A 13,957-nucleotide genomic window follows, 5' to 3' on the forward strand; every position below is an offset into this window, starting at 1 on the left:
TGGTTTGTTTACATTATCCGAAGCCAGGGAAGGGAAATATGTCCAATTTAGGTGTGATAAAATATCGTTCGGGAGGTGTGACAGTAAAGGTGAAGATGACAGTTTTGACTATTATGGAGTAATTTTGCCATGTCGTCCTGAATAAGTGCATTTTTATTATTTCATATTCCATTTAGCACAAGACTGTTATTTGTCATGACCATGCCATTTATTTAGCAATTGGGGAAAATACTTGGATAAAAAGAATATCCTGTAAAAATATTGGAGTAGAGAGACTGAAACAATGACATTTTGCGGCTCTCTTCGTCGCGTTTTCCTCGTTCTGAATAATTCCCCCTCAATGGGCTGAGTAGTAAAACCGATGAGCCCAGTCTTCTGCTGACGTCATCCACCTGTTGGGGACGCTAGAGCACCTATGGTGGTAGGCGTGGCTGACCGGGAGATTAAAAGACTAATTTCCCGTCATCTGCGCTTTGCCAAATTGTTGTACTGTATATAATCGAATCGTCTCAAAATATGACTCTAATTCACATAATAAGACTTTTTTTTTCTCCTGTCATATGCTCTTTAAAGGGCACTCCTTGACAGAGCTAGATGCCAAATCCATTTTTACCGGGAGAGGCTGGCAGCAAATGATCGCCAAGACAAAATGTATTGGACATCGAGTGCCATCAACGGCTGTGAGGCATGAGCATTCCCAGCCAGTTCTCCCAGTTTAAATGAATTGAGCGTTTAGCATTGTGAGTGGTGGGCAATATGTTAAATATGTTTGTATTTTAGAAATTCTTAGTTTCATTTCTTTCTTTTCTTTTTTATTTATTTTATCTTACATATTTTAAAAATAAAACCAAAAGAGCAGAGAAACAGTAAGTATTTTCTTATTTAGCTTGATTCTTTTACAAGGGTCATTCAATAAATAAGGGAATTTTTTGATATAAGGACTTTAAATACAGATAGAAGCTTACTTTTATGAAAATTCTGTTTTACTTCTTTAACACATGGATTTAATTTTTTTCGCAGATTAAAAAAAAAAAAAAGACTAAAAAGAGTTTTGGCTATTAACAAAGATGGCCGACCAAGAAGCATGCTCCAGAATTGAACAGCTTTAAGTTAACACGTTTTTGGTTGCGGAAGGGTGCAAACCAGTTGAAATTATTCTGGTGCCAGATGTTTCAGCCCAAAAAATGTTTGAAAAAAATGGCACAAAGTTTGAAAGTGAGATGAAGTCAAAAGTGTTGTGAGCGACTGGCTGAGACATCAATCCAAAGATTCTTACGCTGAGGAAATGTATTTGAACTGAACTGTAAAGGTCTTTTTGTGGCAAAGTTTTTTTTTTTTTTTAATTAACAAAAATGATCACTTGCCCTATAAATGATTAACTCTATGGTTAGAATGACACAATTCTGATGTTCTTGTCTCAATTCAATTGTGCAATAATTTTTGTAGTATCTGCATGCGTTTGTGTCCGTCCTTACCAGTTGCTGGCCTTTAGGCCCCCATCCAGCAAACTGCAGCACTGCTTCATGCACTTCAGGAGGATTCAAAGGCCAAGTTTCCCTGTGTAGGACAAACAACATAACAATCATGTACACTTGGTGCTTCCCATAACAACAGCACACAGTGGACTAAGCATGGGCTGAGGTCGATGCAGTGCCTAAATGAGCCCTAAACAATCTGAGATCTGTTTACATTGTATATGAGCGTGAGAATTGGAATCCTCTTTATAACACAAGTACTGTATATTGTAAAATCATCAATACAAAAAAAAAGGCGATGACAGGAATTGGAAAAAGTGACAAGGTTAATTGTAAGCAATTTCAGTGTCCTCAAGAGGAGGTTGTTTTTACATAACGGCAAAAATAATAACACTATATACAGTATTTTAAAACCTATTTATTACGTATTTATTTTGATCAAATATACGACAGTCTGTTAGCAAAACACAAATGTAAACCACTGACCATTCACCAGTGCAAATCTCTGAAACCGTATGTTAGGCCTACTGCACAATAAGCAGAACACTATCCTTAAAGGGCCTACGACAGGACAAAAAAAGTCTTAAATAGCATTATTACGTGAATTAGAGTCATATTTTGAGACGATTCGATTATATACAGCACAACAATTTGGCAAAGCGCAGATGACGGGATATTAGTCTTTTAATCTGCTGTTTAGCCACGCCTGCCATTATAGGGCTCTAGCGTCCCCAACAGGAGGATGACGTCGGCAGGGTCATGGTTTCATCTGATTTAGAATACAGCCCATTTCGGGGGAATTTTTCAGTAGGAGAAAAATGCGATGATAAGAGCCGCAAAATGTCATTGTTTCAGTCTCTCTACTCCAATATTTTTACAGAATATTCATTTTTTTAAAAGTATTTTTTCCCCAAATGCTAAATAAATGGTATGGTCATGACAAATAACAGTCTTGTGCTAAATGGAATATGAAATATTAAAAATGCATTTATTCAATACGAGAGGGCAAAATTACTCCATAATGGTCAAAACTGTCCACTTCTTGCACCTCCCAAACTATATTTTATAAGTTAGTCAGCTTTTGTCGTTTCCCTGCTCCGGCTTCGGAGATCGTAAACAGAGGAAGCGTGACAGCTGTCCGACATGCTAACCCGAACCGAGAGATGTTTCAAAGTATTTTTCTCGGCTTTCGAAGCGAAAAATCAAACAAAACTACCCAGGATCATCTCACATGGCGGTGGGTTTTCGATTGTGTTTGCCGATTGGCAACCCGCCCGGCGGTGAGCAAGTTACAGCTCGTCGGACTTGTCCCCCTGCTGCGGGCAGGGGACCCCGTTTGCCGGGGAAGCAGCTGGACAAACCGGCAGACGTCGAAGGAGCGCGTAGCTGCCACACAGTCAACACGAATATGGCGTAAAATAATGCTTTACTACACGGTGAAGATGTAAACAGTGAGAGAGTGGCATGCAGTTGTTGTGCAGCTAACATGTAGGATGTGTCTGAGGAGAACTTTCTACATGTCCATCCATGATCAAACGTAAGTAAATAGTCCTTCATTTAAAGAAAGTTTGTAGTGTTTACTTTGTAATAGCTGTAATTGCGGCGGTTTTTAACACAAAGTACACAAATAGGGCAATAAGCCGACTATAGCACTCTCACGGCAGGGACACGAAGGACCGAGGGGGGGGTGCGACAAGCCGCCGGTCGTCGGCTGAGTGGCATTCTCGGTGGACAATCAGCCACAAAATGCAAGCCACCTCCGTATTAAAACATGTGCCATAATCCCAGTATTTGACATAATAGAAAATACGATGTTTTCTCACTTCCTTGTAAGTCCTATGGTCCCACAGCAGTAGGGCTTGTTTTGGCCAATATCCACGGTGAATGGGAAACTTTTGAAACCCAAAAAGGCTCACACGCCTCTCCCTAGTGCAGCAACAATTTTCTGCAGCACATTTGGCTGGCGTCATGTGAAAAATACCCGAATTAATGCGCAAAATCAGCTGAATCCGCAGTCCATGTGCATGCTATAAAGCAGTGCTGTATTGTGAGATGCTGACCCGGGTGACGTTAGCATTCGCATTTGTCCTAAGCCCGAGACTGGAGCCAGAAATTACTCATTTTCATGTCACAGAATTCAAAAATTGAATATATAAAACGATCGCACATCTTCCACACAGATCCAAGCGGTCCATTTCATTCAGGATCATAAAACACAATATGAAATAAACATGCTTTTTGGTGTCATATGCACTTTAAATAATCCGTAAAGTAACAGTATTAAATATTGAAAATAATTCAAGTTCGAGAACGCTACCTTTGAAATTCCCTGGCCTGTTGCCATTATCCCTGGCTTGTTGTTGTGTCACTTTGCCAGAGTGTGCTGTACAATGAGACAACATGAGGGGGACGGCATGATCCAACCACCTCGCAATCAATCATGCTTGTGTTTGCAACGGCGTCACCACCCCTTTCCCGCCTCCACCATCTCGCTCTGCTCTCTTTCTGTTTCGGGCAGCTGACGTGTGACAAAATCAGACAACTTGCGCTTCATTCAACCAAATTGTAGTGACGCGCCCCATCACATCCTTACCAACGGTAATGGCGTTGCAAAGATCGGAAAATTAATTAGATTACTCACTACTGAAAACAATCACGCTGAATTGAAATTTTCCAAGAATAGAAACAACCACGTGATATTCTAAATGATAATGATAAGTCGGATACCGTCAGGTGAGAAGTGTGCGTGAGGACCAGTCTCTTAAGAAAGTCTTACTGTGTTACAAGGCTGTAAATAATGTACTTGGCCACATAGGAGTGCTGGTAGATCTGCAGAAATAAACAACATTACAAGCAAATGCTGTGAAACCTCTGGGCGAAAAAAAGCTGCAGTGGAAGTTAAAGTGCTGACGTTCTCACCAGTTTCAAGTCGAAGGCAAAGAGCACTTGCTGCAGGTCAGGCGACACTTGGTACCTCGCGGCCTTAGATCTTTCCTGGATAGAGGAAGAAAAGTAACAAGTGACAACTACATCAACTAATCTAAGTGAGATATTTCAAGGGTATTTAAGGTAGACTCACAAACATCTGGTTTGGCACGACGACGCGTTTCTCCTCTGTGTCCACATTGAGCTTAACGACATCACCTTCCCTCGTGCGATACAACAGCTCATTACCTGCACCGATGTAACAAAACAGACAATTTAACTCTTTCAGTGCTATTGACGATAATCAAGGGCGTAGGTTTGGTCTCAACGGTGGGACGATATGGCATGACCTGCATGTACAATTTACATTACTTAAATCACTTTAAATTGCATGATTTGAACATAAATTATATTAACATACACAATAAATAAAAGTTTATTAATCATCTCTTAACTATCCAGGAATGCAAAAAAAAATTCTTAAAACCACTCAACATTGTCTAAATAAAGAAATTAAATATAACTGAAAACACTTCTTTGTCAGAAAATAACAAAAAGCTTTGGTCCACAAGCACAGCCAAACTCAAAAAAAAAAAAAAAAAAAAAAAAAAAAAGCTTTGGGCTTTAGATAGATAAAATAAAAATGAAAATTGAGGAGAAGGGGGGTGAACTTCGGTTCACTACATTTGTCACAGTTGAATTAACGTTAACAGTAGAAAACACATACAGGAGGACACCTCTCTAAGCGGCTTCCTACTCAAGTTTTCCAGGTTAGAGAGTTCAAACAGTTTAATGTTATGCTAACTCTGATGCAGGTCGGACTTTCGGTGGCAAAATTAGTGGTGTGTTCCCCACTTCCACAACATTGACATCTTTTTACATTTCTTACAGTAGCTGCTGCTGGCTGAAGAAAAAAAAACTAATATCCCTAATATCTCTCAAATCTAATGTCTTTGTGAGTGTTGGGGGGTGGTGGGGGGGGGATCAAGTCATTAGCCAATCAAATGTGCTTATAGGAGGAAAAAAAGTGGTCTGGCACATTCAGCAAGAACATAATTGAAATAATGCACTTAATAATGGTGGAGCCAATTACAACACTTAAAACATATAGGAAGACAATCTAAATGACTGTGAAGTCATTATATAACGCAAATAAAGTCGCTCAAAAGTTGGTGGGGACATTTTGAGCATCCTGAAAAGTTGGTAGTGTTTTGTCCCTATCGTCCCTATGCAAACCTACACCCTTGACGATAATAGATGTCCAATCATGTGCCTCCCTTCATCCTTCTGATTTGAATTTAAAGGAATTTGTCCCTAGTAGATTTCTAGTCAATTTGAAATGGGAGGGTGGGCAGCAAAGGCTTTGTTCATTCGCTGCCACCCCTCCCAGTTCAAATGGACTGGACGTCTGTTGCCGTGAATGGCAGCCAATGAGTTAACAGTCTGAAATGCATAATAAACGGCAAGTGGCAGCAAATGAATTAAGCAAGTGTATTTCAGACTATAAAATTGCTCACATTTGTAGGATTAAATGTATGACTTAGTCCTCTTAAAGTAATCAAGTAAATCCTTTCTACACTGGAGGATGTGAGCTTGGGGGTCAGGCAGAGTGTCAGCGATTGTTCCACTTGCCAAACTTCCATTCTGTTTGTACTTTAAGTAGATTTGCATAAGATTAAGTATGATTAAGTCCCAGATGTTGCTTATTGATAGCGCAATACCCCAGTCAGAGCTCATAATATTGCGCTATAGTTTCAAAAGCAGTCATCGGCTTGTCTTCATTGAGCAGACGAACGTATCAGTTAAGCACGTTTTCCATTGTCTTGATATGGCAGCGGGTGCGTCAGAGGAGAGGTCAAAGACAAGTGAGGCAAGAAGCTACCCAACGGGGATCAGTGACGCGCCCCCAGAAATATTGATGCGGACCACTGAGGAGTACGCACATCCGGCCGGGCGGCTTATCGGAAGGTCATTAGGCCCAAATGGGACCTGCTTGCTTGAAATGGAGAGGCAAGATGCAATGTGGGGATGATTTCGTCAGGCACTGAGGTGATTTTCATCAGCCTCCTGAATGAAGGACATCTTATGATTCTTGTCACGCCTATCAGTAATGTATGGAATATGGTATTGTTTTTTTTTTTTTTTTAACAGCAGTAACTCTTTCCCATTTGCTCTGAATATTTAATAACTTGTCAGCACAGAGAATGAGTGATCTGCCTCACAGTTGCGAGGGTCCCTACAAATCTTTCCCTGTGTGGAGATTCCGTTTTCTCCTCATGTTTGCGTTGATTGCCCCCCAGCACTCCGACCTACTTCGGTTCTTCAATTTATTGAGGACACTACATTGTTTTAAAAGTACGTATAACAGATGAAATAATGTATTGAATTTGTATACATCACCATCTGGCATTTTTAACTTTATTTTTCTTGAGTACTAGAAGTTTTATTGGTCACTGACAGAGAAGATGTACTTTACTTCTAGTTAACTTTTATGGCAGAATACGTTTCAAAGTCGGTCGGCTTTTAATGAAAGACTTTTAGAACTTGATTTAATTTGTAATTTTTCAACTGTCCATGAGATTTTGTTAGTTTTACTTTATGATAAATCCATTTATATATTTATAAATCTGTATTTTTAGAACATTAATTTGAAGGGTTTGAATGTCCCTGAAAGTCTAATGGAAGAGTGGTGTGGTTTATGTAATAATTTCATTCCTAATTCATCTTAAAGGGAACCCCGGACTTATAAAACTTAAAGGCTCTAATAAGCCACGTTTGTTCTCTTTTACTAAGATATGTTGTCAAAACATAAAATATTGCCATCTATTTAAAAATCTAGAATATTTAGTAAATGTTTTGACTTACAGAGGGCGCCATGTTTTATCCGCACAACGGAAGCTCGGGGTGATGACATAGTTTGTCGCTGTCACTTGACGAACACCACTGGAGCACCGGGTGACTGTAATGCCTTCTACGCGGTGGGACGTCCAACACATGCGCACATTGGTTAAAAGCGGACAGTACTTACTATTTGTGTTTTTATTGAGTCTTTTATTACCTTTTAATTGCCTCAAAATACTTTTTTCATGTGTTTTCCTCTCACACTTTTTAGCATTGTGTTTTCTTGTGTTAGCTTTGAAGCAGATTGTTGATCTGTTGACAACATTAGACACGTATATTTTACATATTCAAACCACCCTTATTTGATATTTCTACGTTGAAGTATTTTCTTAAGGCATATTTAGTATGTTCTGTTTGTATGCATTTGAACAAAATAAGCTGAAAGCGCACGGTCGTACTCTTGGTGTCAAATTCGCCTCTTGTAGCCGTTTCCCCAGTGTAGCACATTTTGGCAGAACACCGTTTTATTTCGCCTCTCTTGTCGCATCCCGTCTTTCCTGTTTATTTTGCTTTTGCTGCTCGTTTTGTGAAATCTCGACAGTGCTGTCATGCTCATTAATGTTCCTCTCGGGTTGAAATTGAAAGGGTTGAACAGATGACATTTTTATGTCGCTAAAGTCATACTTTGGAAGTAACCATGTGACATCACCACACTGCGACTTCAACAACAATGGCGACCTACTAGTTAAAACCCTAAAAAAAACATCAAGAGGGGTTTTAATATCAAATTATTTAAACTCATAATAACATCTTTTTAGAACTACAAGTCTTACCATCCGTGGATCCCTCTAAATAAAATACCTTTAAGATGTGATTTGGCATGCTTCTGACTCATTCGGAAACTTCTTGACAAGTATTTGTAATTGGACGTGCATTTTTTCACATGATCAAATATCCTAGCCGGCCAGAGAGAAAACCTCTGCCTTTTAAAATGATAAAAGCAGATTTGGCTGTCTTCATATTTCTGGATATCTTTGTTCTCATCCAATTTACCACTGAGCCACACAGCGTCGGGGTCATGAACGCGTAGGTCCGGACCAAAGATGTCATCCAGGGTGACCTTCTTCTTGAGGGCCAGGCTGTCATCTTCACCTGCCAAGAACATGTCAAAGACCAAAGAATAAATCAAAAAGTAGTGCACAGCGACCGTAACTGAAAAGTGCAAAAGGCATTGTCATCATGTCTGGGGAGAAGCTTCATGTCACTCTTGTGAAATTGGATTAACTTTTCTAAGATGAGTAGCAAAGATCCCAACACACTGACATTGTCAATTATAATTGTAATAATAATCTTTGTAGTTATGTTAGAAAACAGACGGAATTCATCTCTGAGGTGTAAAGCCACTCTAGTATTGCAACTATCAATAAACAGGCCATTAAGTATGTAACACATAAGCGCAAAGAGCCATTTAGTCGTGTATGGATAGAAATTGTGCAAGGGCTGTGCAATGACACCACCTTGAAGCAAGTGATGAATAAAATTGCCCAACAATACAGTATAAAGTCACTTGGAGTGCAGTACAGCAGCAATACTGAAATAGGGAATGGGACGTACTACGTCACTGTTTGGACGCGCCTCCATGCTGGCAATATGATTTACTTCCGGTTCGGCAGAGTCAATGCGGATTGTAACGTGTGGTAGTGCTAAGCTAACTCTTTCGGTGTTTTAGAAAGAAAATATGGGTGCTTATTGTTGCGTTACCGGGTGCAACAGCGTCTCCTACGACAAAAAAAGGGGTTAGGAAAAATGGACTCACTTTTCACCGTTTTCCTGCATGGAGGACCAAATATCAGATCACGAAGGTACGACGGATGGCTGGATTGCAGCGGTTCGTCGGAAAAGCATTTCTTATGATCATATTTCTGCTGGAATGAGAGTGTGTTCCTGTCATCTCTACTCTTGTAAATTGAACGATTTATCCACTTTTGGTTTCAATACGTTTTTCTTTTTTTTACACCGTTGTGTAAATCTGCCTCGGTAGCAATGCTCGCCTACTACGACTCCCCTACCTGTTGTGTTCCTAGGTAAACCTGCTGACAACACATCCCGATTGGTCACCATCTCTCTTCTTGGATCATTTGACAAAGAAAATTTGTTCAATGGAGTGGTTTCATTTGTCCTGTGTCGGACTCAAACAAGCCCCTGCTGCAGACGCCATCTGGGTCTGCCCTTCTCGTCGATGAACTGCGGGCTTTTAACTTGTGAAAATGCAAGAACTGTAATGCACATTTATTCTGCCTGGCTATTTAACTATGGCCAGTGACGTATTATTATTATTATTTTTTTTTAAACCACTTTGACAAAGACACGTTTCATTGTAATGTTGAATTTATATATTCTATTATTATTTTTAAATTATAATATTCTTATTTGCACTTATGGAGACTTTAGACTGTCAATTCAAATAGTGTTGGAAAAGTTGCAATACCTAAAATAGAAATGCAAGAACTGTAAAGTACATATTTATACACCTTTATTTACCTAAGGCCACTGGATGTTTTTTAACTGCTTTGAAAAATACAGGTTTTGTTGTGATCTTGTATTTATATAGTACTGTATATAGCTTTTTATAATGTATTATGTATTATAATACTTGCTGCCCCCTGCCAGAGTGTGGGCCATTTTGTACTAAAAGGATTTTAAACTGTCAGTTCAAATACTGTGTTGGAGACTAGTACTTGCAATACTTAAAATGGAAATGCAAGAACTTTAAAGCACATATTTATCCTGTCTGGCAATTTACCCAAGGCCAGTAAATAGTGTTTTAAACTGCTTTGACAAAGACACGTTTATTGTGATCTTGTATTTGTGTATTACTTATAATTATATAATATTTGCTGCCACCGTCAGAGGGTGGGCCTTGTTTGCACTAATTTAAAGATTTTAAACTGTCAATTAAAATATCGTATTGGAGAAATTGCATTACTTGAAATAAATCTATTGCAACTTATCAGTCCCAGTTCTTGTCTACAACACTGTCCAAAAATTGTCAATGCATATTCCAAATAGAATAACAAAATTAAGTCACCTGACTTTGTAATTATTACACCTTTTTATTATGAAGACCTGAAGTAAACAACAAGCAGTTACAGTTTGTCAAGAAGTTGTTCAAGTCATGTTTTGGTATTCATATTTTATTGACTTTTCACAACAACACTTGGGATCGTGTTTGTAAGAGCAGAGCAAACAAGTTTCAGCGTGCACTCTTCGCCTTTCCAACCTCTCATAACGCTCCGATGTGGTGCGCTTGACCTCAGAATAACCCAAGAAGAGATATGGTGACCAATCGGGATGTGTTGTCAGCATTTCATATGCAGGTTTTCCTAGTAACACAACAGGTAGGTGAGGAGGAGGAGTAGGTTAGCATTGCTACCGAGGCAGATTTACACAACAGTAAAAAAAAAAACGTATTGAAACCAAAACGGATAAATCGTTCAACTTACAAGAGTAGAGATGAGGGGAATACTCTCATTCCAGCAGAAATATGATCATAAGAAATGCTTTTCCGACGAACCGCTGCAATCCAGCCATCAGTCGTGCCTTCGTGATCTGATATTTGGTCCTCCATGCAGGAAAACGGTGAAAAGTGAGTCCAGTTTTCCTCGCCCTTTTTTTAGTCGTAGGAGAAGCTGTTGCACCCGGTAACACAACAATACACACCCATAATTTCTTTCTAAAACACCGAAGGAGTTAGTTTAGCACGACCACACGTTACAATCCGCATTGAGTCTGCCGACCCGGAAGTGAATCATATTGCCAGCATGGAGGCGCGTCCAAACAATGACGTAGTACGTCCCATTCCCTATTGATACATTTCTTACTGTCAGCATAGGCGGATCTACTATTCAGGCCAAGTAGACGATCGCCTTAGGCCCCCAACCAGTAGGGGGCCCCCAACCAGCTGCCCTTGCCCCAACGAGCAAGGGCTTGGGCCACCGGAGCCAGCAGCACCCCCAACTATTCGTCATGTATAATTATGTCAGTATACCAAACAAACAAATAACAAAACAAAACAAAAAATCCATTTGAATGCTGCATTTATATTACACCCCCCCGCCCCCCCGCACTACAATGGACTGTTCCACGACAACGGACAGAGTATCAGTCGCTTAGCTTCATTTAGCGCCGTTTAGCATCGCTTTGCTGTTCGTTAGCTTCACTTACCTCTCCCGCAGTTTCACGCCACTAAGCTCTCTATTTTTACAGCTCACTTGCTACTTTGCACGTCGGCTATCGTTTATTTCGAACACATGAGCGAACGTGCTCTCCATGAGAGCCAAAGTGCAGTGAGGGAGAAGTTGAGAACAGGCCTCTAATGCCTCTTTTAACTTTCTTCTTCTTCTTCACACCGAACATAAAATACACGACAGCACACCCTGTGGCGAAACAATGTAGTACAGTTCGAATCAGTCATACAATAACACTCAACAGCTGGTTACCAGCAAAAGCACGTCATGTTCGTCATATAAATAATGATTTCTGGAGTTAATTCCACATACTTCAGAATTAATATTATAATATGTTAAGTAAATACTGCATAATACAGATTCTACACTAAGAATAGCTTTCCAATGACACTCTTCATGACAAATATGATTGGCAATGAATAATTATTATACTACTATTATATCTAGTAGTATACTATGATAATAATATTGATAGAATTTTTTAAAGAATTGTTTTGACTAATGTTGGAAAGGCAAACTCAGTGTTCTGAATCTGTTTTCTAATAGTGATTCTCACTTAATTAGTCTGCGTACAACTGGCGGAAGACTTAGCACACATTGTCAATCTCTGCAGGCAGAAGTCATAGCACACATTGTCAATCTCTGCATACGCATAAACTTTTGAGATCTTGTGCTTAAGGCCTTTAAATAAAACCATCAGGTAGGCAAAGTCATTTGCATATGACATTAAAGAAAATGTAAAATATGTCAACTAGATCATTTACAGTTTTAAAAACGTAATTTATATCCTGTAATTTTGAATAAACAATTAGCCGTTAATTGTATTAATCAAAATGTACAATGTACTTTTAAAATATAGTTATTTAATAGATTAATTACATCAACCAAATATTGAATTGAATATTTAAATTAATAAAAAAAAAAAAGCAAACAAACTTTAAAAAATGCCCTCAACTAAATCAATGGAACCTCTAGCTTTTAACCCTTTTAAGATGAGGCGTAAATGTGTAGTCAGCATAATTGAAAAAAGGAGCCCCCAACACCTACATTGCCCTCCTCGATTGACAATTTTGGACATGGACACAGACAAAAAATAGAACTGTGTTGTTCTATTGATCTCGTTGCATCAGCAGTGTCGTTCCCGAGCCACACAAAGGCACGAGCGACAAGTGGAGCAGAGGATCACAAACATAAAGCTGGCATGCGTGCTTGAAAGCGAACGCAGCAGGTGGGGGTGGGTCTTTTTTGCGACGCCTTTTAGTGCCCTCCAGTTGGAAAAGTCACTAGAAAAACAGACTCTTTGTCATGTTCCACACGTAAACGTGTGCCGCTATGTCATCAGCCGCTGGGAGGAGAACGAAAAGTCTTTTTTTTTTTTTTTTTTTTTTAAAGATAAAAGCTGCACTAGTTCGACAAAAGGCCGTCATCTTCTTTTTGAGAGAAATCAGCTCCTAATCACGTAAAACCTTGACACCTAGCAGTCACATTGAAAAAGTTTTAAGAATGAGAATATGCCAGCAAAACTCATCAAGCAGTGCACTTAGGAGAACGTAGAAGTGAGAGCATTCGGTACATACGAGGGGTCAGCAGGATGACGGAGGTGACAATCAGGGAGCAGATGATGAGGATAACCAGCAGGGCAATGGCGATTCCTTTCCAGTTCCTCTGTGGCGGCGCACTGCCCACCAGGTCCTGATGAACGACATCACGTGTTACGTAGCACACAAAGACCGGCATCTTCAAGTCTGTTTTTTAAACTGGCATAAAAAAGATCTATAAAAATGATAATAATCAAATGCAAATTGTTTAAGTCTCTGCCGCTCTTGGCAGGACACAGCACTCTACTGTGTATGGTGCTTAAACTGCATGGCCATCTCTCCTATACACCCTTATTTGAAAACCTTATCTACTCAGATTCAACCATAAAGTGTGATTTAATGGTTTTGCAAAGACACACATAAACACACACAAGCATTGCTGGACTGACGTGAACTATCTTTGTGATCCAGGCCACACATTGTTATTATTCTTAAGGATTCTGCATTAGGGCAGTGTTCTTTGAGTACACCAATACCTACTGAATGGTATGTATAATCCAGTACTTCTCAAATAGTGGGGCGCGCCCCCCTGTCTTGTCCGGTTCTTACGCCGCCGCCCGATAAGTGCCATTTTCGGCTTGGGATCGTCACGACGACCGCCCTCACCTACGGTTCTACCTCGGCCGCCGAGAATGCGCTTTGTTCGTGCCGTTTGCCTTTTAGCTTTGACTTTTAATACTGTGGGTGATGAGGAAAGACTGTTTACTGTGTCTAAAAATAATTATAGCGGACCGCCAGAAGCCAAATCAATTAAGACGCCACTTAAAGACATTCGACCTCAATCTCATTGATAAGCCGCTTGATTGTTTTTCAGCGAAAACGTGCCGAATATTGCCAACAATCGTCCTGCTTTGTCAGTGTTATATCAGTA

At 39.7% G+C, this 13,957-nt stretch overlaps 1 protein-coding gene across 5 annotated transcripts in view; it reads right to left on the reverse strand.

Annotated features, from left to right (window-relative positions):
- The window catches only part of dpp6b (dipeptidyl-peptidase 6b), a 207,234-nt gene that overhangs the window by 27,038 nt on the left and 166,239 nt on the right, over positions 1 to 13,957 (reverse strand). For 3 of the 5 annotated variants that reach the window (XM_057857737.1, XM_057857736.1, XM_057857738.1), the window contains exons 2-7: positions 13,066 to 13,180; positions 8,295 to 8,393; positions 4,555 to 4,649; positions 4,395 to 4,469; positions 4,252 to 4,304; positions 1,476 to 1,557 (exon numbers count right to left, since the gene is read on the reverse strand). In XM_057857737.1, the coding sequence (XP_057713720.1) occupies positions 1,476 to 1,557; positions 4,252 to 4,304; positions 4,395 to 4,469; positions 4,555 to 4,649; positions 8,295 to 8,393; positions 13,066 to 13,180 (519 nt within the window). Of the gene's footprint in view, positions 1 to 1,475; positions 1,558 to 4,251; positions 4,305 to 4,394; positions 4,470 to 4,554; positions 4,650 to 8,294; positions 8,394 to 11,465; positions 11,809 to 12,535; positions 12,860 to 13,065; positions 13,181 to 13,957 lie in introns of those variants that run through there. The other 2 variants (XM_057857739.1, XM_057857741.1) reach the window with 2 other exon arrangements.

Source organism: Corythoichthys intestinalis, chromosome 14, assembly GCF_030265065.1.
Source record: "Corythoichthys intestinalis isolate RoL2023-P3 chromosome 14, ASM3026506v1, whole genome shotgun sequence".
NCBI classification, from domain to species: Eukaryota; Metazoa; Chordata; class Actinopteri; order Syngnathiformes; family Syngnathidae; genus Corythoichthys; species Corythoichthys intestinalis.